At 40.0% G+C, this 23,176-nt stretch overlaps 1 protein-coding gene across 1 annotated transcript in view; it reads right to left on the reverse strand.

The window, feature by feature from the left end:
• Nucleotides 1-23,176, reverse strand: part of GUCY1B1 (guanylate cyclase 1 soluble subunit beta 1) — a 41,550-nt gene that overhangs the window by 11,786 nt on the left and 6,588 nt on the right. The window contains exons 3-7 of the mRNA XM_080915584.1: nucleotides 16,386-16,486; nucleotides 14,159-14,277; nucleotides 2,744-2,941; nucleotides 1,596-1,826; nucleotides 494-610 (exon numbers count right to left, since the gene is read on the reverse strand). Coding sequence (XP_080771710.1) covers nucleotides 494-610; nucleotides 1,596-1,826; nucleotides 2,744-2,941; nucleotides 14,159-14,277; nucleotides 16,386-16,486 — 766 coding nt within the window. The remainder of the gene's footprint in view (nucleotides 1-493; nucleotides 611-1,595; nucleotides 1,827-2,743; nucleotides 2,942-14,158; nucleotides 14,278-16,385; nucleotides 16,487-23,176) is intronic.

The raw sequence follows: 23,176 nt of genomic DNA on the forward strand, positions 1-23,176 counted from the left end.
TGGGGGAACATGAAATGTGTAGATGCTAGGGAAATTGTGTTTGCTACAATTAACCCAGGAGCGCAATGGAAACCATCTAAACGACCAACTACATGAGGTTATGAGTTTTCAATCCCTTTTATTTCCCTGGAGAAAACGAAAACTGTTAGCCTGAATTAGAAACAATTTACAGAAAAGTAAATCTCTGGTGACCTTATCAAAGGCTTCTTGTTAGTGGAAAGAGGCATTGGAACTTTAAGGGTACTTGAAGTTACGATGTTGGTTTTATTATGTGAGACTGAGATGTTCCCAGCAAGACACTTTCTCAAACTATTTTTCACTCATTCTCGTCAGTGGACAGAGGTCCATGTCCCCAGTCAAACATTCCTCTCTTGAAAGTTGTATTTGTCTTTCTTGTATTTCCTCTCCTAGATTATGCTCGCAGACGATGTCCCTCCTCTGTTGTTGCTGATAGACAGCATCCCTTGTGTTCATTCAAAGGGGTCCCACTTACCTTGCTCCTCAGTACAAAGACTGTATTGATGTGTGAAAGGATCCCATGGAAACTGATGTCGATGTGAGGGCGGACCAGAGAGAAGACAGACAGAAGGCTGCAGTTCCCAGGCTGGAGCTAAGATACAGAAGAAGAGCAAAGAACATGCGGCTACCCGAAGTTGACTTCACGAGCAGCCAGAGATCTTGAAATTAAGCCAGATCCAAATGTTACTATAGGCAACAGAGTGTTTAAGAAAATATCAAATGCTCACAGGAACAAGAAAGGACTTAAGCAACTAATATATAAATATACATATTAAGCTCATTAAAATAAAATAATCTTTTTTTAAGAGAGAGAAAGAATTTTATCTTCTAAACTGAAGATGCCTGTGGTATCTAACACCAGTAAATCAAAACACCAATAAATACTTCCTTACAATACACACAGAGAGACGTAATATTAATGGAAGTAATAACCCAAAGTGTCTACTTATGGTGAAGCAGGTAACTGACTAAAGAGACCTAGTGTCATGTCAGGGCAGAGGGACACAGACAAGGTCACACAGCAAGAGCCCACACAAAACACAAAGCATTCTTTTGCCTCCAGGTCTACAGCAAGTCCCCTGCATTCCAGTCCTGCATTAAGGCGAAGGGTAACTTCCGGAGTGAGCACACAGGACATTGTCAAAGGATTCCTGAGAATGCAAGCTAACTCTGTCTGCAGAGCCTGGGGTCCTTCCGGGCTCTTCCACTCTTCCCATGGTAATCTCTTTGTTTTTCCTCTTGTGTGTTTGTAAATGTCCTTCTTCCCCTTGTCAACAGCTGGTTTTGAAAGCTATTTTTGGAAGGCGGCTTGGCAGTGAATAGTTATTTAATAAACAAAAACTCCCGAGTGAAAGCTGACTGCTCTTAGCGAGTTCCCCATTTTCTCACAAAGCAAGTCTACCGTTCTCCTGCAACTTCCTCCGCTCCCTGGAAAGGATTAACCAACTAAGTCCTAAGAAAAGTCTCAAGAGTTTCAAATGCAGTTAGATTATAACTGTATGGGACCGGTCCTGCTAACGAATAGAACCTGTAATGGGAGGGTCAGACCCCCAAGGTGGCAGAGTTGTGCATTTTACCTGGGGGAGCACTCTGTAGATAGCATTTCCACACTGAGTGACCACTAGGTCCCGGTCAAATATGATGTGAAAAGGGAATGCTTTGCAGAAGGTATATGGACTGATACGTGATTCCTGCGTCCCATTCTCTTCAAACCTGTCCAAATCTTCATAAAGATCCTCTTCTCTTGATTCCTTTTCTTCAATTAAAAATTGGGTATGATCACATTCTTCATTTCTTTGCTGAATAACCTAGATATCAATGGGAGAAAATGCGGTTAACTGCTGGTCTTTGAGCTTAGTTTTAATGTCTGAATATAAGGGACTGCTCATGAACATTTCCCATAATTATTAATACATAATTAGAAATTATAATCTGGTATGAATTCCCTATTGGCACACATAGCCTTGTGAATGGACTAGGAAGAGAATACCCTCTTGGCCTTTTGGGCTAGGCCTCCTAAACAGGCACATTTATACAATGAATCTACAGTTGAGGCTGAATATAATAATAAAAAAAAATAGTATTTGGCTATGGGAAATTACAGAGGTCAGAGAAAGAAAAACGGCATTTTTCTTCATCACATGGTCTCTGTATTGATACCTTGAAACTGCCACTCAACAATAACAGTGGATGTTATCATTAGCATCAGGGCAAGACCAGAGCTGGCTTGGCTAAGTTCACCAGCACAACTCGATTAAAAAGCCAAAGAAAGAAATAAAGAAAACAATCAAAAAATTTTGGTTGACAAAGTAAAATGTCCTAGGTATTTTCCAGGAAAGAAAAAAGAATTCACATCGAATGGGTGATCTGTGAGACTGGCTAATTTAATGTTCCTTACATTTCACTGGCCACAATCTGATAACGTGCGCGCTGAAACCCACAGCTCAGTCACGTGGACCACCCTATCTCCAGCTGGCCTGTACTCACTGGCAGTAATTGAATTTCTTCTTGCCTTAAGCAACGTATAAATAGAAAGAGCATCTGTTGCAAGGGGGAAACCGCCCAGTAGGATGCGTTCCAAGGCCAAACAGCGAAGACTCCTGGGGTTCACGCCATTTCGGCTCACACGTACTACTAAGGTAGCCCACGAGCAGCAATCAGTGCGGTGCCATTTCAAATGTTCCACTCTTCAGGAACATCTTTGCGGGGGGGGGGGGGGGCTTACCTTCATGTCTATTTCAGTGCCGTGTATCTGCTGAGCTACAGTCTTGATAATCCCTATCACGATGTCCTGGAGCCCCTCTCTTTCTGAATAGTAGTGCAGAATGAGCCCTTTGCCCTTTTCTGCATCGGTACACCGGAAGGAGGGTGCGCGCATCCCTGGGTAGATGGTGGCGAGGTGGTCGTGCAGGGCGTCGAGGTTCTGTGGGGGAAAACGGAAGCATACGGACTAGGAATGTTTCTGAGGTCTTAGCCGTGCAAGCAGCAGCAAGAAGGTTCAAATCTGGCTTTGCTGGGCAGATGACTCGAGTGAACATCTACAGGGGACAACCTTCGTGGTGTCCCTGAGAGAGCTGCGAAGTAAGTACCACAAAGAGAATGAAAGGAGAACAGAACCGTTGCGACGGATTTATGAGATTGTTACGACGGTAAGTCGTAAAAGCGTGCTTAAGGTGGAAAGCAGGCATCTGAGATTACTGTCCACGCACAATGTAGTCAGGAGAAAACATTGAGTAAATCACCCACGTTCTTTTTATCTCGCACTATACACCCCTATCTGAAGTTAATAAAATACCATGTCAAGTGAAATATAAGCATTTCACTTTGGTAAGTGATTAAACTTAAGGTGAACAATTACTTTTTCACCAGTCAATAGCAGAACCCATGCAAAGCGGCAAAATTACCGTGTCAGGCAGAATTCGTAGAAAATTAAGCTTTTTAATTTTGGGAACCCTGTCTCTTAGGACATGCTAAATGTCTCAGCATCTATTAGCTCCTGAACTTCGAAAATGATTTTATACACAGACTGACGTAAGAAATAAGAAAGCTACACTTTTAAGTCGGCCCAACGTGACAGCGTTTGGTTGATAACACGCAGCATTCGGGAATGAGGGATAATTCAGAAGATATACTCAGGCACAGAGTCCTGGAAGCTGTTTTAGTGAGACAGAGAAATTCAGTGACATTCAGTCTATAATGAATTCTGCTTTTGTCCCTCTAATATCTCCTGTACAAGTCAAGTCAAGCGAGCTTTTTAAAATGGGGGGGCTTCTCTCTGACTGCCTCTAGGGGTCGCTGTTGTAGTGCAAAACTTACCAAACAATCAGCCTGCTCCAAACCATTCTTGGGACATATGTGTCCCAGAACTTCCTATTTCTCTCTATTATGTTCAGTCATACAACAGATTCTTTCTGTAACAAATTGTTTTTGTGGAAATCCTTCCCCATGAAGAAAAGACCTAAAATCTCCTCTGCAGGACCCGTAAGGCCCCTGCAAATCTTTTGATGTAACAATCTTAGAAGAGAAAAAAATAGAATCTAAGATTGCTAAGAATTCTACTTCTGTCTCCAAAACAAAGTCACAGTTGAGTTTGTTGCTGCATGAAGAACACATTTCTTCCACATTACACTCCGAGTACTGCGTCATGCTGCTTATTTGAAAGAAAGTCATCGTAAACAGGTAGCTTAATACTTTCAATTCTTCATTTTTCTAAACAAAGCATTTAAATATTCCCTGGTGATTATACACATGTCACTCGATTACTAATTTCAATTTGGCCCTTGGTGTGTCCTTTGTACACTCATTCCTACAAGCAGTCCATACAACCACTTGGCAGTGACAATGGTACCATTTTTACCATTTCTACCTTGATGTTAAGGCGCTTCTGGCACCGGACTTGGTTTCCCGGGATAAATAGATGAGGTATTGAAGAAAGCACTCTTCCCGGAGGGGCATCCATTTGAATTTGTGCATAGCTGTGGGCACTAGGAAGCTGTGACTATTGGAAGTACAGCTCCGATGCCGTCCTAAAGGCGAGAGGGTCACCAGGAATGCTGAGCAATAGTGTTCGTGGTTTAAGCCGTTTTGTGGTAACTGACTCTCGAGAGATTTGTTGTTGTATTGAATTGGCTACTAATTAAATGGACAAGCTGAGTGCTTTGTTGGAGCATGAAAGACTTACCACTTAATGGAATATTGATTTTCTTTAGATAATATCCCGCAGAAAATATACTCTGGGGATTTCTTCGGTTGCAGCTTGCCTTACTCCGTTTTACTCTATCAAGTTTCAAGCGATTACCATGACCTGTCTCTTTTAAGAAATGGGATTGTGATTAAATTTATATTATCCCCACTACACTTATATTGCTAATAAATGTGCACTCTTCATCTTTGAACTACTATAATTACAATATCCTCTGGAAACCGCAAACCCTGCAAGTGGCCAAGAGAAAAGCTATTCACAGGTGAGAGCGCTAACTAAACCCACGTGACCGCTCACTAGCTATAGTGGTACATTCTGGGCAATAAAACTTTCATCACAAAACTAGGATGGTTTTGTTTCTAAATATACTCTTGGAGGTAAGTACAGGAAGCGAGCAGCTGCAGGGCCCGTCACACGGAGTCCGCACATGCGTATAAAAGCCAAACAGTCATGGGAAAATGTAAACACAAATGCTTCCTCATGAACAAACTCCTGGAAGCCATGAAGCAATCTCAAATATGCCTGGGCTTCTGATTCTCCTTAGCATCATTTAAAGGGGTGGTGTTTTTGTTCCGATAACTAAAATTTAGTCTGAGATTTTAATTCCATTTCTTACTGGGCTGGTAGCATTTTGCGTTCCCTCTCTCACAAATAGAACAGAGGCATGTTTTCTATGTGGGGAATCTGCAGCTTCCAGTCCACTCTGCCAGCCTCCTGGTGTTTGTGCTTGGCAGAAAAATGGCAAATGATTCTTGCTCCACTTGGGACTTGGGACATGCTGCAAGTATAGGTGGAGTGTGCTTTATAGATGCAGGAAACCATTGTTCTTTTGGGAAATACGTTTAAAATGTAAATTTCTAAAGATTTTTGGACCACCTCAGAAGAATGCACATCTTTTTAAGTGTCCCAGGCATGTCAAAAATAAGGTCATACATAATAACAGAGACAAAATATGCAGAAATCCAAGAGCTCCTGAATTTGCTCCTAGTACAGCTAATCAAAAACTTGAAAATTGACCACAGAAATGTAGAGACAAAGACTGCCTGGAAGGCAGCCTAGTTTTTGGTGTTTTTCTTCAAAAAGCCATAATCCTTAATCCTGATCCTTGTGACTGAGAGAAAGGAAAGATTTTTTCCCTGTGGATAATCCACTAAGGCTCAGCCCTGAAAATGAAAGATGTTCTTGCAAAGCCTTCTCCCCCCATGCTTCCCCTTCCTCATATCTCTGAGAGGCAGGACCAGCGTCGGCCATGTTTAATGTGAACTGTAGACCCTGAAAACTCCCTTGCTGAGGTTACTGACAAACAGCTCATTGGAAGTTGGAGCAGAAAGATGCTGAAACAAATGGTGAATCTACCCCAACGCTGATGGGAAACAGAGGAAGATCTCCGCACTGACCCATACCAACCCATATCATCATGGCCAAATTAATTGAAGTGAAAAGTAAATTAAAACACTTTCATTTGCATACACAGGTCCCCTCCCCTAAGATGGAATACAAGAGGTCAGCACTGGACGTAATAGTTCAAAAGTAGGTGGTTTCCAAATTTGGAGGGGGGGATAGGATAGGGCAAAATAGTTGGGGTTATAAGAAGAGGAAAAGCAAGTTAGTCCTAATGTGTCTTGGAATAAGGGCATGTTTGCAAGGTAGGCATAACAAAGTAGTCATGAGGTCATATAACCTTTTGAAACAAAGAGGGTTCCAAAATGGATATGAACTTTCTGAAACAGAGAAATGAGTGTCAATCCTGGAGCAGAAGGTACAGGACCATTTGTAGTTCAGGTTATAGGTGGGGCATAGCCCAATCCTTCAAAAACAGAGCTTTCACCATAAATAGGAAAGTATTTAGCTTGTCTTTAATATAACATGGCTTTTAAACCAGGATGAAAACAGGCTGGTTCTTTGCTTCTCCCTTTCCTCTCAGGAGCTACTTCTTCCAAAAATGAAAAGATTTAGTGTTTGCAGAAGAAAAGAATGAAGTCTGCTTGCAGAGGCAACTTGGCACCAGCTAAGGGCACTTGCTTGTCTTGCACAAGAACCAGGTTCAGTTGCCAGCACCCACACAGCAACTCACAACTGCCTGTAACTCCCCTTAAATGGAAGCCTAGCCTTCCTGGACACTAGTTATAAATACGGTGTACAGACATGTAGGAATTAAACACATAAAAGTTTTAAAAATGAATGAAGTCTGAAGGAAAAGCAAAAAAAATGGTATATCCTATTTGCAAAGGAATCTTATCTGAGTCTTTAAAGTTATTTAATCAGAAATCACTTTTAAAATTGTACTCTTAGTCTGACTGTAGTGATTAACACATTTAATCCCAGCACTTGTAAGGCAGAGGCAAGACAATCTCTGGAGTCCAAAGCCTGCCTAGCCTACAGATCTAATTCCAGGACATACAAGATTAGAACTAAAATCTTTTCCCAAAAAAAAAGCCATAACCCCCCAAAAAGTATGTACTTATTCATCTTCTCAAAAACAATATCCTCAATAAAGATAAAAATAAATAAAATGCACTTACATAAATTTCCACATACTTATGTCCTTTAAAATCATGTTAAAAACTGAATCGTTCCTGATAACACCAAATTTAACAACAGCTCTATATTTAGTGCAGCCAGGTATTCAAAAGAGAACATTTTACTGTTAACATATTTCTCTTCCTTCTGAAGTTTTGTTCTGCTTTTCTGTTTAAAATAAAAGTTAGGTCATATTTTAATTGCAGGTTGCAGAAATTGAGTTTAGATGTTTCTTTTGAGACTCAAAAGTTGAAATAAAAAATCTAGTGCATTTTTCTACAAAATATAAATAATTTAGGGAAGTCTTAGGGTTTTCCAGCTGTTCAGGAAAACCTAGTATTTCCCAAAATAGCCCCTTGTACAAACATTTAAGAATTGGAAATTAGATCTGCTGTAAATGCCAGGCTGCTGCTTATGGGCTGTGTTTTATAAGTCCAAAACAGATCTCAGCAGAGCTGGAGACAATCCCCCTGCAGGGTGTATGCTGTGTTGGAGGAGGATTAGGAATATGTGTGTGTGTATGTATGTATGTATGTATGTATGTATGTATGTATTATGTATGCATATATGTATGCTTCTATATATGTATGTACACATGTATGCAAGTGTGTATGTACTATGTACTATGTACTATGTATGTACATATGTATGTGTATGTTTATGTATGCGTGTATTTATATATGTAAGTATGTACTGCATACATATGTATGTACAGATATACATATGTATGTAGTACATACTTACATATATAAATGTATGTATGTACAGATATACATATGTATGTATGCATATATATATATATATATATATATATATATATATATATATACATATATATATGGAGGGAGTGGGTGACTGGAAACGCCATAAACCCAGCTAAGACAGCCAGCTTTCCAGACAAGAATGAAAGCATATTTAAATCTTTATATGCCATCCTTATACATATTGAAATAAGCTCATGAATACAAATCTTAACGAGTCTCTAAAATAGCATTTTCTTCCTCTGCGTCTTTCCAGTGAACCTGGCAACCTTGGGCTAAAAAGTACAGACAAGGTAGCAATGTAGCATTCTAGGCAGTGAATGAAGCAATCGTCCTGCTTTGGCCTTATTTGTGTCCCACTGCCAACGCTATACATCATCTCAGCAAGGATTTACTCAAAGTTCTTGACTCATTACCCAAGTGCACATATACTAACAAAAAAAAATCTACAAAGAAAAGTAAACAGAGCTTGTTGCTATCACCTTCTGTTGCAGCAAACCGCACCAACACTTATTGATTGAAATGCTTATCAGTGATAATGTATTGTTATCTTTGATGGTTCTCCATGCTGTCTGCGTGTGGAAACTCTTGTACTGGAGTAACCTGCACATAGACAGGATGACTTTTTAATGGTGAACCCTTGAAATGGTCAGCAATGTGGCCAGCTTTTTGCAAGAGAATCCCCTGCAAGGAAATCAGGCAGGATTTTGTTCTGACCATCTGTGTGACTTGAACATTTCACGTTATGTGTCCAGATCCACAGAGGTAACAACTTACTTTTCCCCCCCATCATGATACCCCAGAAATAAAATAAAGACTTCTGATTCTATGGCCGAGGATGTTTCACAATGTCACAGACCCCCAAGCTGAGCGTCATGGACTTGAGAAAAATCACTTGCAAACTATTCAATCCCTAAAAACAAATGTAAAAATCTTTCTCTAGAAGTATTCTTATATTTACCACTGTGTTCACTGGGAAACCTCATTTTTAAAGTCACCATAATGCAAAATTTTAAACGTTGAATATAGAAACACAAGAGAAGTTGTATAAGGTCATGAGTCTGGTGACAGAGGCAAAGGCTTTCAATTGAGAAGGCCAGTGGTATTAACTGTTTGAACAAAATAATCACAAGCAATGTCAAACTGTCACAGAACTAAATTACAGACACCACCTCTACTGTGTGGTTTGGAATATCCCATTTCTATAAAGGAGCGGAGGTATTACCTCACTGAAAACATCGGTGTGTAACAAATTCATAATTCTCCAGAATTATGCCGATGAGACAGCTCAGTGCCTGAAAGCATTTGTCACCACACCTGATGATCTGAGTTTGGTTTCCCAGAACCCAGAAAGTGGAAGGAGAAAGCCACCTCCTTTAAAACTGACCCATGACATCGACAAATGTCCTCTTGCATATACACACATGTGGGTGCATACTCACACACTTAATAAATACATGTGAGAATCATTAAAACAATCACTCTAGAATGAATGAATTCCTACAGAATTGATGACTCCCCGTCATACATAAATGCACACAGCTCTTGAAATTCAGACACATTTCAAATACATTTCATGTTATGCATGTATGAGTGTGTGAGTGTACATGCATGTGTATGCATGCATGTGTGTGTGTGTGTGTGTGTGTGTGTGTGTTGAAAAACCATTCCTGTTAATATGTTCAAAGAGAGACAGGGAGAGAAGATCAACACCCGAAGTCTTCTTTGCTATGATGAAGGAGATGAACATGCAAAGTCAGTAGAACAAACTTCTGAGCTATGACTTTAGTAGCAACATAATTGTCACCTGACATGTGTAAGTGGAAGCACCAATGTTGACATTTAAAAATGAAAATGTGAGAATACAGCAATGTATTTCAATATATAGATGCAGTTATGTAGCCTGAAAACTGACCAATACACATACATTTACCTTGACTGCCTAAAAGAATGTCCAGTTCCAATTTCAGCCTAACTTCTATCAACAAAAATTCTCAGAAAAAAGAAAACAAAAATCATAGATATATTGAAAACTCTATAAAGCTCTATAAACAGACCAATTAGAGCTTATGGGATTATAGAATTGGAATGCTGCATTTCTGGGGGAAAATTACCTAGAATTATCTTTAGTATTTTTAATGGTCTTGTTTTCTCATCCTGACTTAACATCTTTGGAACTATCAAGTAAAAACCTCTAAAATGCATCATTAACTAGGCACTAATGTCCACCAAGTGAAAAGTTAAGCATGTCATCAGATAACATCTCCAGCCTTTAGTATAGTTTCCCTCAGTACTGTCTAGCCCATTCCTGGACTTAGGATTTTCTTTTACTCTCTGACTGTAATTTAAGTACAGCCTCAGCCATGATAGAACATGTAATCAAATCTGGCAACTTAAATCTGTGGTTCCAGGTCATGGTCACTTATTTCTGGCTAAAAATAAACTCCCTTAATTCCTTTAAGATGGAAGCTATATTTTTCTTGAAAAACTCTGAAAACAGCCCTACTTCAAACGGATGGTCCTTGCTGGAATCATTTCTACTGAGTCTGCTTATTGGGTATTTGCTTCCTTTCTTTCTTCTTTTATTTTTAAGCTATTGATCCATTCCTCCTCCTGCAGTGGAAGAAACAGGAAATGGTGGTTCAGTGCCAGGACTGAGACTGTGGACAGCACGCTTTGAAAGCCTGAGAAAAGCCAGTGACCACCTTGCAAGAAGGGCGGAGTTTAGACAGAAGAGTGGAGTCTTCCTGGAAGAAGCAATGGGACCTCAAAGGCTAACTGACTTTACTCTGTGCATAGATAGGAGCTAGAGCCCTGGTCCTGGCAGAGGTAAGAGTATGTACAAGACCCCAGAGGAAAGAGGGAGTGTGGTCACTAAAATAGGTCACAGAGATCAGGTTTAACCTTATGTTCTAAGAGGGACAAGAGATGGAGAGTATGTGGGAGAAGACATCTCCAATGCCTCAAGCCTGAGATGCTCCAAACTTCGAGCAAGCAATAGAGAATCAGTCGACGGTTCAAAGCAGAAAAGACTACAGTGAGTTCATTTGCATCTCAGACTCCTGATCAGTGTATGGAGAAGAGACTGGAGTCATCAGAAAGACTGTCTAGTGTCTAAAAACAGGAAGACCCTTCCTGGAAAGTTTCAGAGAAACGTCAAAAAAGCTGAGTTCTCCAGAGGTAGCACTTAGGATAAGTTCAAGTATTTGGTTATTAATTAAAATTAGGGAGTGAAAAAAAAGAAAGAAAAATCTTTTGAAGCCTCTTTATGATGAAGCCCAGTTCATCTCACTCTTTGACTGTAGAAATCCATCGTGAAGGGTGTTTTATTACTATATGCTGGAAGGAAAATGTTATATGTAAGCTAGGATCTTAAAACAATCTGTGAAGACCAGGTGCTTCGCTTTATAACAACAGACAGAAAAAAGGTACACTGAATTTCTATTTCTTCGACTAACCATAACAAAACCACCTACTCCTAAGTAAAGTATTATCTTAATGTAATAGCTTTGTCATAATAGACAGCTGAAAGACAAAAACCCACTGTTCAAAAGTAGGAAATAATGAAAAATTTATAATTTCCAAAATGTGTACTTTTTAGTCTTACTCAAGGGGACAGAAAATAAAATCATTATTTAATTTAAAGACACTAATAAAGTTTTAATATTAAATTATAAAACAAGCCATTTTCTATTCTTTTGCATCATCTTTGAAACTGGGTGAGTTACCTTTTAGATCATGTCTGGTTTTGAAAGTTCATCCCGGTTGCTGTGGTCAGGTGAAAGGCTGTGACTGGGAAGCCATGGGTAATCCTACCTCTTTCGTTTTGCTAAATGAGCATTTTGACATCTGAAATTGCTAACTTCCTACCGGCAGAACTTGCTCTGTCTTCAGCTTTGTTGGGGAATAATCTTCCTTTAGTAGACAATAGTAGTTTGTGTGGAGACCTGTGGCTGTTCAAGGTCCTAAGAAATACTTGACTTTTGAGTCACTTTGCCCAGCCCCACTGTAATGACCCCATCACTGCTTCCCCAGCTCAAGGAGCATTACAAAATAGATGGCTAAATGGAGGTACCAGGGGCCACATGATGAGGAGGATGACAACGGAACCTGTTTTCTGAGCATGTCAGGCTCATCATCTCGCAGAAACTGGACCTGTGAGCATCCAGTCAGGAACCCTGAAGGGGACTCCAGGGTCCTGGCTTTCCAGGAGAGTTATGACCTGCTGGGAGGTGAGGTTGCTAAGGGAAAGGCCACCACTTTCTTCAAGGATGCAGCCACTAGCCATGCCTATTGCAGGAAGTCTTGGATAAACGAGTGGGTGAAAGACCAAAGCAAAACAGAAAGATACAATAGCCAGATGAAGACTGGTTAGGGGGAATGGGGTACGGGTGAAGATGGGGAGTCTCTGAAAGGGTTTGGCAGTGTGACTGGGGTGTACTACGTAATGAATGAGACTATCATGTGATAATGAAGCTTTTACAGAGAGTCGATGAGCCCCCCCCCCAGTTGGCATCTCTACAGCTTGGAAGCACATAAAAACACCTCCACAGTAGGTGGGAGATGGCACAAGTGAGTATAGGCGAGCTAAGGACAGCAATAAGTCCACTGAAGTCTGTGATCGGTGGTATAAACCTAACCCTGAGAAGGACATTAAATCGAAGAGCTATTGGAAGCTGAGACTTTATCGGTGGGGCTAAGATGGTTCAGCAGCTGTGGGTATGCATCCCTCTAACAGAAGACCAGAGTTCGGATCCCAGCTGGTGATTCACAATTCCCTTAACTCTAGCTCCAAGGGATCACATGCCCCCTTCTGGCCTTTGCAGGTACCTGCATACGTGTATACACACACACACACACACACACACACACACACACACACACAAACACACAAACACACACAGAATACTTTTTCTAAAAGTGGTCAACAAACGTGCTTTAAAAACAACTTCATATTCAATGAATCTAAAATCCCTCCAGCACTTTAAAGTCTCCAAATTCGACCCATTTGAAATAATCAATTTAAACACCATCAGATTGACTTCAGCTCTAGTGGCAGTTTCATTGGGAAGGGGCAGCTTTGTCTGGAGAGCAGGGCTTTACTAAGTCCACAGCTGGAGTCTATAAACCAGTGTCCATCTTGATTTAATGCGGCTTTAAGTTTATAAGAGAAATGTCCCTGTGTAAACAACAGACATTTTGATTAAACACCAGCGTTCTTATTTTGGCTGTTAAATCAATAATGCAGCTGGCCCCGGAGTGGTTTACATTCTCTCAGGACTGGGCTTGAATTCAGCTGGGACTACGCCGACAGACATCACTTTCCAGCAGGTCTAGCCACTCACAGCAGGCAGACTGGAAACACTCTTTGCAACCCAGCTCCATGATGCTGAGCATTCACACATTCATCCAGAGGGTCTCACAAACGCCTGGAGCTCAAAATAGCACAGGCAGTCCAGAAATAGTGTCTCAGCAAATGGGGAATTTACTAGTACAGACTTCTATGGTAATTGTTCAGGGCTGTAAGATAAATAAATGCCTTGGCTGCTGGTGTTCGTTTATTTGGTTTTTGGGCTTTTGTTTTGTTTTGTTTTGTTTTATTTTTTTTACTTGAAACCAACTTTGGATTTTCTCTTATCTCTTTCATTCTGTGTCTGATCAACTGATTTGTAACTCAAAGGCAAAGAATTAGTCCTCAATGGGTTACCTGAAGCCCCTGCTGCTTTCTCCTAATAAGGTGCCCAGACAGTGCTTACTGGATACTGATAACACTGTCCAGTGAGAGCTAATATTTAGGAGTATGTTACAAAAGATAGACCATATCATATATTGAAAACAAAAGACCACATCATTAGCCTATGCAATTCTTTCTTAAAGGCAATTGAACAGATCACAATAGACCCTGCGCACTTTAAAAACATACTAATTGAAGGCTTGCATATTCAGAGTCAACAAGCAGAGACTGAAAATATAGGACTGAAAATGCTGAAATACATGTACGATCATCTAATAATTAGATTTTGTGTGAGAATGGTCACTAGGATTCCTCGTCAGCAACAAGACACTCTTGTTCAGCTGCCTAAATAGAAGTAGTTGGGAGCTCAAAGTTAACAAGAGGCACCAAGAGCTTTCACTCTCAGGACCTCGAACGGCTCACCTGCAAAAACTCCCTGACATTAGATCCCAGGACACGCAAGATGGTATCATAGCCCGATTCTTGGCAGAAGACGAAAAACATCTTCCCAAACATCTGCAGAATTTCACCAGCATTGAGGTCTGTTTTGTAGACGAAAAGGAAAAGCAGACAGAAGACTGTCAATGAGAAAAATAAATGCAAGTGTATATGAAAAAGATTTAAAATATCCACAATGATTGTGTAATGTGGATATTTTACACAATAGACTACGAGTGTCTGAAGCATGAGAAGAATCTATGCTAACATGCTAATGGTATAAATCACATTATTATCCTAACATGCTAATGGTATAAATCACATTATTATCCATGTAACCATTTTCCCAAAGTATATACTAAAACTTAAATTTGACAGTTTATGATTATATATTTAGTGTATTGTTTTTTTAAAAAAATGCTTATTCAAGTCAAGGACACAGTGTCAGTAAAATGGCTCTATGAAGCTTAGTGACAAGACTTTGATGCCCAGGTACTTTGATTCCCTGAAGTTCTCCTCTGACCTGCACACATGTAATGTGGTACAGACATACACACATACACATGCATGTACACACACTCAATAAAGGTATAAAATAATCTGTTGCAAAAATAACTTTTCTTTATATAAACACAAATATTTACTTCTTACAGTATAAATCATAATATCCTGCTTTTTCCTTAGTAAGTAGCCATTAATGTTTCATGAAATTTATGTGTGTACCATTCTTATAAATGTTGACTGACATTTTATTCAACATGAGTACAATCATTTATTCAAAGAATCTTTTATTGAAAAGATAGGCCTTTTATTTTTGTAATATAAGTAATGCTAAAAAGACCATTTATGTCAGTCTTAGTAGGAAGCAGATGTCATATATCTTCAGTGAAAATTCCTTAGCAGTGTGAGGAAACTGGATAAACGGAGTCTTTGGCAAAGGGCCTGCCTCACAAGTATGATAACCTACTCTTGGACCTGCCCTGACAGTGCTCAGATACCAGCCAGATATGGTGGCTCCAGGACCGGTGGGTTGGAGACAGGTGGATCACTGGGGCTTGGTTCCCAACCAGTTATTTAGCCAAATAGTGAATTCCAGGTTCATTGAGACCCTATCTCAAAAAGTCCAGTAAAACAATGTCCCAAAATTCAAAGCATGGAGTCTAATCCAGATAGGTACATCCACAATATGGAATGCATATTGAGAAAACAAAACACAGGAGAGAAATGATAAAGTTATAATCTCAAAAACTTCATAAAATATGTTTTTAAAAGGACAAAAACACCTGAAACTGTTTTCTGGCCTCTCGTGCGCACTTGTGCCCAAATCCACATGGCTCTGTATATGTACATGCATACAACCACATATATCTTGCACAAAAATAAATTTAAAAATATCTTAAAAGTATAAACATATTTTAATTTACCTTGATAATAAAAAATCATCATTCCTCAAAAGTGCCGTAATTTAGTATTAAATTGAAGATGTGTGTTTTTTTGTTCAGTTCTACTCTTGACCCAAACAGATATTTCAAGTTTCTATATTTGAAAATCAATATTTTAAAAGTTTACCCTACATTTTCTTCTACAACTGCTGTGTGCTTTTCTTCTTATTGACCATGTAGGAGTTTCATTTCTAATTCCTATCCTGCCAAGTAGAGCTAAGATTTCATACTCTTTAGTAAGACAACATTCAAGGTGTATGTAGCCCCCTAAAACATTAATACTCAGAATAACTTCACTCCATGAAATCCGTTTGAATTATACTTTTTCCATGGGTCTTATCTGTGAATTTAATTTGTCAATGGATCTCCTCTCTTTTTGCTAGTGCTTCACACACTTGTTACTATAACACACACTTAAGGAATAATGTTCCCTGCACACTACATTTGAATGGCTGGTACTAAAGTTATTGTAGCTGAAGTATTGTTAGTTGTTTGGAATTTTGTTGTTGATTGTTTTGTTTTTCTCCATACAAGACCAAGTAACAAGATAGGTGGCAGGAGATTTCTACCTTGGTTTTCTGTTTACTAAACAGCTTATGCTGAAAAGGTAGAATTCAGCATAGCCACAGGCCACTATCAGAAGAGTGTGTCAGCCCACCACCATTGTACAATGAAAACCTTGCATAATGGCACACTGTGGTCTTGGAGCACACATCCCTTTATGAACCCATGTGTAGCTAACACAGAGAAGGAACACTGTTTTAACCTACTGAGGACTTTGCTTGCAGCAGCCACTAAGTCGTAGGTTTTGGAATCATCGTATATTATCCTCACAAGAAACTGGCCTTCTTCATCCAGCTGCGCCTCTTTTCTGAAAGAAAATGGAAGAGTGATGGAGAGCAAAGTTAAAAATAAGAGGATCTGTCAAAAGCATGTCGGTGTGAATAATAGATCTATTTCTGAACCAGGGTTTGTGGAGGCAAGCTTGCTTAAGTTGATACTGTGTACCTAACCACCCAGTGATTTTGGAGGAATTTGCCACACGCTTCTCTCCAAATTAAAACGATACATGCAACTCTGTTGTCTTACTCCCGTGAATACGCACTGCAATGCAGTTACATTTGAATTGAGAAATAGTAAATGTGTATTGACCCCCTAAAGGTGTGGGGCACTGTACCAGGAACTGGAGATGCAGACTTTAGCCAAAACAGGCTGACTCCTCTTATCTTGGAACAAATACACTCTGGGAGCAGAGGCACATTCCTGTGAAAGTGTGGTGAGTGGATCCAGCAGCAGGATGTGAGGAGGGACTTCCCTCTAGGTGACTAGGTAGCTAACAGTCTGGTAAAACTGGGCTGAGGGAGGGGTAAAGCTTCTGGACGACAAGGACGTTTCTGGCCTGAACACCAGCCATCAGTAGCTGACTGGAAAAGGCTGCCTGTGGTCTGGGAAGAGAGAAAGAGTTATGTTTTAAACACATTAGGTTCGAGATGCTGAGTGGATTGGTCAAATCTTCTCATCTATCTTTTAAATATTAAACACAGTAGTCCAAACCATGCACAATTGGTGCAAGGAAATGTTGCTTATCATTTCTGGACGGCCACCGGGCGTCTATAAATACATTTATTTTGATAGGATTTGAATAGCTTCCCTCAAGTGAGTGTCCAAGCAGTGGAAAAAGCCATCCTTCAAACACTGCTGTGTGGAGAACGCACTGACTAGTTCTCAGACAGCCGTCCTCATGTTAGATTTGCACACGATGTGGTGGAGAGCCATCTCTGCCTCAGCCCACCTCACTTGAAACTCTGTACCCAGACACTGCCGCAGTGACATTTTCAAGATGTGTCCTCAGGCACTCTTCCCCCAGGAGCTGTTCAGTCACATCTGCTGCTGCTGCTCTCTCTGTTTACTTAAGAGAAATCTCTCCAGTTGTGTCATGTCCTATGCATGGCTTAGCATGGAAACATTTGCAAAGACTTCCTATGTTCTTCAGAACATATAATTTATGACTTTGCTGTAATTCTCCACAGCTAGGAAGCTGTCCTCCTAATCGGCACAAGGTCCTGAATCCATTCCCAACACAGAGAAAGCATGACTTCAGAGCCCAGAATTAATTAGTGAGGTGAAGTGAAATGCATCACGTACATAAAATGAGCGTGAAAACCTAGCTTGTCTAAAGTGAGAAGCAGAATGTAATTCCCCTCCCAGGACAATAATGACACAGTCATGTGACTTTCCATTCAAAGCCATTAATTCGGTCCACATTTATTAAGATAGAGCTTCACATATTTGCATCCCCAATTATTGAGCTATATGTTAAGCATACATAAGTATCAAGTGAAAGGAACATAGTTCTCCAAAGAGCTTACATCTTCTTAACATCATAAATTGGCACAATACAGGAAAATGCTAAACATACAATGTACAGATATATATTCTATGATATAGCAGTGATTCAAGCTAGGTGCTTTTATTGTCTATTATTAAAATTCATAAGGCATAAGGAAAAAAACCTAATACTGTAATACCAAGCTTCCCTTAGCCTGAAATAACTACTCTCAGTACTATACCAAGTTTTTCACACTTGAATATATAATGCTTTTTAATGCGGCTAATTTCAATATCGTCTTTCAGTTCAGCAAATTACTCTTGGATATCATGACTGCATACATCTGCACTGTTCAAATACACCGAAAGCTTGGTAATGAGGTGGAGTGCTGGTATTTTCTTCAACAAGTAGAAATAATAACATTATGATGAGTATATTATAGCTAATGGTATTTTCATATAGAAACAAAATAAATTTCCAGGAACGGAATTGGCTGGTTGGAGGGCATAACTATGTCAATTTTGTTATCCTCCCAATTTTTACTGTGAACCAACTCTAATGTCCACATAGGAATTTAGAGACATCTGACCTAAAATATACTAATAAAATATGCCCGAATGTTAAATAAGTCTACAATCAAATGGGTGCTAATTCACCATAGTCAACATGTTCTGTTCTCTCAAATGAATTAATTCAAATCATATACGCTTTTGTAATAAGCTTAGTCTCTATAAAACAGCTGCCCATCCACAGTAACCCTTAAATGAGTAACAAGAATCTATACTCCCTTCGCAAAAACCAGAGAGGCAGCTTTGTCCAGAGAAATCAGCTGGCTAAGGCCAACCACGAGCTAGACCACATCCTCTCTGTTTACTGAAACAAGCTCCTTTATCTCCTAAGCATTCCTTCCTAAAATGAACCTCTGTCGGCTCCCTGGAGAGGCTAAAAACCAAGTAAGCAGAGAGCAGACCAGGAAGTGTCTTCTTGTGGAAATGTCATGCCGAATTCCATTGAATTATTCAGACACTTCCAACTTCTTATTTGCATTTATCTCTGAAGCCTTAGGGAATATTCAATTGCTTGTTTTCCTTTTTATTCCCTGCTGCAGACATTTTTATCCACACATACTCTATGCCTTTTACTCTCCAGGCTCTTTTCAAAACATCTTGGTACATCAACAAAGAAACCTATGAAAGACAGCAGCCCTCAATGGCTGGAATTGTAATTGTAGAAAGAAGCAATATATAAATTTATACAAATTAATATATTTATATATATAAATTTATATATAATATATTAATGTGTTATAATATATTTATATATTATAAGTATGAATTCCATACTGTTTTATAGCATGGTATATGTTTCAAGGCAAGAAGACAAGACAGACAGAATAAAAATGGGGGAGAAAGCAATAGCAATCAGATTCCACACTCCAAAGAGTGACGTGGGGTCTTCAGGAATGAAGTCCCACTTGGGATTTAAAGAGATGCAACTGTTGTCTGCCATCGCTATCGAAACCTGCTGGAACCAGTACTCTCTTCTACGCAGCTCATCCATCATTTCCTTCTGTAAACAGGGGAAACACGAATGAGAGAATGGCGGATTCCCAAATGTGGTTGGATAACAGAGTCACTTGAGCGGAGCAGGCATGCGCAATGGTGACTGGGAGGCGGGCAGCACACCCTCCAGCCGCTGCTGGAAATGCCCTGTCGGCGTTCAGCATCACTCCTATGTTGCTCAGTTTCCTATTGAATCAGCCTTCAGGATGCCTAATGCCTTAGTCTCCATGTGGCACACAGAGGTGATGATTATCACCTCCACCCCCACTGCTCTTCAGGATAGATTTCCCCCAACACCCTCAGCCCGTGCTCTTCATGACAGACCCCCTCTAACACCCCTAGATATTGTTGCTCATGACAGCGCCCCCCCCCAAACTCTCACCCGTAAGTACCCTTTTCCCCCACGTTATTGGTTATTTCATCAAATGTTATCCTCATTCCCCTCTTTATGCAGACCCCCCAACACCCCAGGTCAGTGCTCCTCAGGACAGGCCCAGTATATCACTAGGTAGAAGCTTTTATGGCTCTCCTGCTTCCACTTCTGCCAAAGATCCTCTCTCTCCATAGTTTGGGAGACCTTTCCCTCCTTCACTGAATTTCATTGCTATTGATTGAAATCAGAGAAGGTGGCCGGCAAACAGAAGAAAAGTTAGGAAGCAACATGCTAGAGAGATTACATACGCAACATAAATAAAGTTATGGAGCTCCACGTTCTTCATCTCTTACGTTCGTGCCCCGTAAAATTCATACTTTTAAAAGCCAGTCGTGAATGCACACATCCCTATTACTAGGTATAGCATTTCTAATAGTTTAATATTTGTTTTTTTTTTTTATACCTAGCATTTCCTTGGAGCTCCAATTACCCAAATCCAGGATCTCTCACCAACTTTCTAGACTCATTGTTTCAAAATCATCTTAGCACCAACTTCGTTCAATTTCTCCATCACATGAAACGCCACAGGCTTCTCTGAGATTCATAATTCAAATTTTTCCCTAACATTAAATATTTGGGGCATTTTATTTATTTGTTTGTTTTGCTTATCTCCCTTGCATTTGTTTGCTTTTTGTTTTATCCTTTTCTAGATAATCAGTCAGAAGCTTTTCTGCAAAGCCCGTGCCAAATAAAGAACCACAACTCTCCTGTATATAGTTGTGGTGGTCTCAGGGGGTCCACTCCTGGGGTTTCATGGCATGTCTTTTGCAGAGCACAGGGTAAGGAGTTTTTCCATGACTGTTAGCACAATCAGACTGTCTCACACATGTCAGACACAGTGCATCTGACTGGTAAGGTACAGCCATTGAAGAAGCAACATGGGAAGGCGAAGGGGGAGGAAGAGCACGTGTTCAGGGGAAAAGGTGAGAGTCAGAGCCAGGCAGAGAGGAGGAAGAGGAAGTGTGCAGGGGAGAGGACACTAACCAACTCTGAAGACTCCGCTCTTCATAAAAGAAAGCAAGTGTGCACTTTGCTGGTTTACCGGCAAAATGTATGAATTGTAATTGGCAAAAGCAAGATCTCTCCCCTTATGTGACTTAGAAAAGTGATTAAATTCTCAAATGGGGACAAAATAATAATAGAATCATATGTTCACTGCTACAGTAATGCATTATAAATAGGTGCCATATTTTCCTTAGAACAATGAATTTTTTGCTCACTCTAACTGATGGATAGTTTTCAGAATGTAAGCCCATTTTTCATATCTACTCGTTACCTCCAAAAATGGCTAGTGGGTAGTTTTATCAGAATGGAGTTCAGTGGATTGAGTGAAATGCTAGCCTGTTACATGTATGCATGCATAGTATAAAATAAGGGAAGGAATTAACCAAATCTACTTTCTCATAAATGTCTATACCCTGCATTGTAAAACAAGCTATCTAGTATGAATGCACAAGAACACACTTCATGCTTCACACTAAGCACATTTTATAAGACTTAACGAAAAAAAATAAACCAATACATAATGTGTCCAAAATGGCCAAGCATCATTTCTCACAACATAATTTTAGGATCTTTCTCTTGATGTCAGGTGTGACTTCACATCCTACCCCGAGCTGGTGCTACTGTACACTTGCCCAGCAGGTGTACTCCAGGGAGTCTGTGCTTTTAGGTAAAGAAGCTTTCCACAGAGGTCTCAAAACAAAGGTGAGCTCCCAACCAATTCCACACTTGTCAGACCATCCAACATCCCCAAGCATTACCAATCCCGAAGCCCTACTGGTGCACACATATTTGGGCTGTATAATAAATTCTAGAAATGCTCAGGAGAGAGGAAGGAAAATATATTAAACACTGAGCTGTATCTAGTAATTATGGAAATGAAAATGTTCCATTAGAAGCCACAGACAGTAATTGTAAGCCACACTGAAACTGCATGTGGATTTTTTTTTGGTAAGTCACAGGGAAAGTAGTTGCTATGTTTTCATTATCTGATTACGATGATTTTAATTTAACTAATTACTCTGAACCCCCCAAGGTGAGCGTCCAGTGTGAAGAAATTGGCCAAAGGAGAGACAAACCCTTTAAAGAGTCAGATTCCATTTCAGACTTTAATTGAAGGTTGGTTCCTGTAAGTTAACCTGTCATTTATCCATGCTCCAATAAATAACAAATAAGTCACTTTTAAGCAAAATAATGCCACTGTCCTTGCCACAGTCTGTGTATGTGTGTGTGTGGGGGGGTATTGTGGTTGTTCTCACGGCGACTACCCTGACATGAAGATACACCACAGCAATGGCTGTTGCTCCGAGGGCCACTCACAAATATCTTAACTAAGGGCTTTCTACCGCCTTATAGAACAGATGAATTCACTTCACCATCAACCCTGCCCGTGGAGGACCTGATGTCATTGTTCCACTCAAAGCAAGCAATCTGTTTGAAATTCAGCAGGGTTTGATTTTCTTCAACACGTGTGATGTTTGGCAAATAAAAACACCTTTCGAACATGGTAATTAGTCACTATACATATAGTCCAGAACATTCCAGGAAAGCAAATAGAAATGCAGACGACACTAACCCACACATAGATGGTTGGAGTCCTTGATAAATCAGTCCATGCTGGATAGCAGAGTGCAGGTTCTTGTTGGCAGAAACCCCATGGTGGGATAATAAGCAGTCTGTGTCCCAATCCGTACTCTGTGAATAGCTATGAGTTTAAGGAGGTTGCTTAATGTACCCTGTTCTCCCATTTGTAATGTGACAATAAAGAATGAATATGACAATTTAGTGATGTTATGAGTGGGAAGCACTGGGACACAGTAAAAACATAGGCAGGTGTCCAATATAAATGAAACCGTGCATTCAAAATGGAATGGCACTATATCACACCTAATTGCAGCCTGGCATATATTTCTCTATAGTCTATGACCATGGGTTTGACCAGCATCGCACAAATTAAGAACCTGGATACACACACACACACACACACACACACAGAGAGAGAGAGAGAGAGAGAGAGAGAGAGAGAGAGAGAGAGAGGGAGGGAGGGAGGGAGGGAGGGAGGCAGACAGACAGACAGACAATATGTGTTATTTACATGCTTTCTATTTTCTGCAATTAATACTGTAAAAAAAATTCACGGGTTATTCTCTTAGAATAGTGATAAGGCCAGACCCTAGTGAGGTGGGTCTGATATTATTTGGATAATTCAAAGCATAATTTTCAACTCACTCATGT

Source organism: Micromys minutus (assembly GCF_963924665.1).
Source record: "Micromys minutus genome assembly, chromosome: 4".
Taxonomy (NCBI): Eukaryota; Metazoa; Chordata; class Mammalia; order Rodentia; family Muridae; genus Micromys; species Micromys minutus.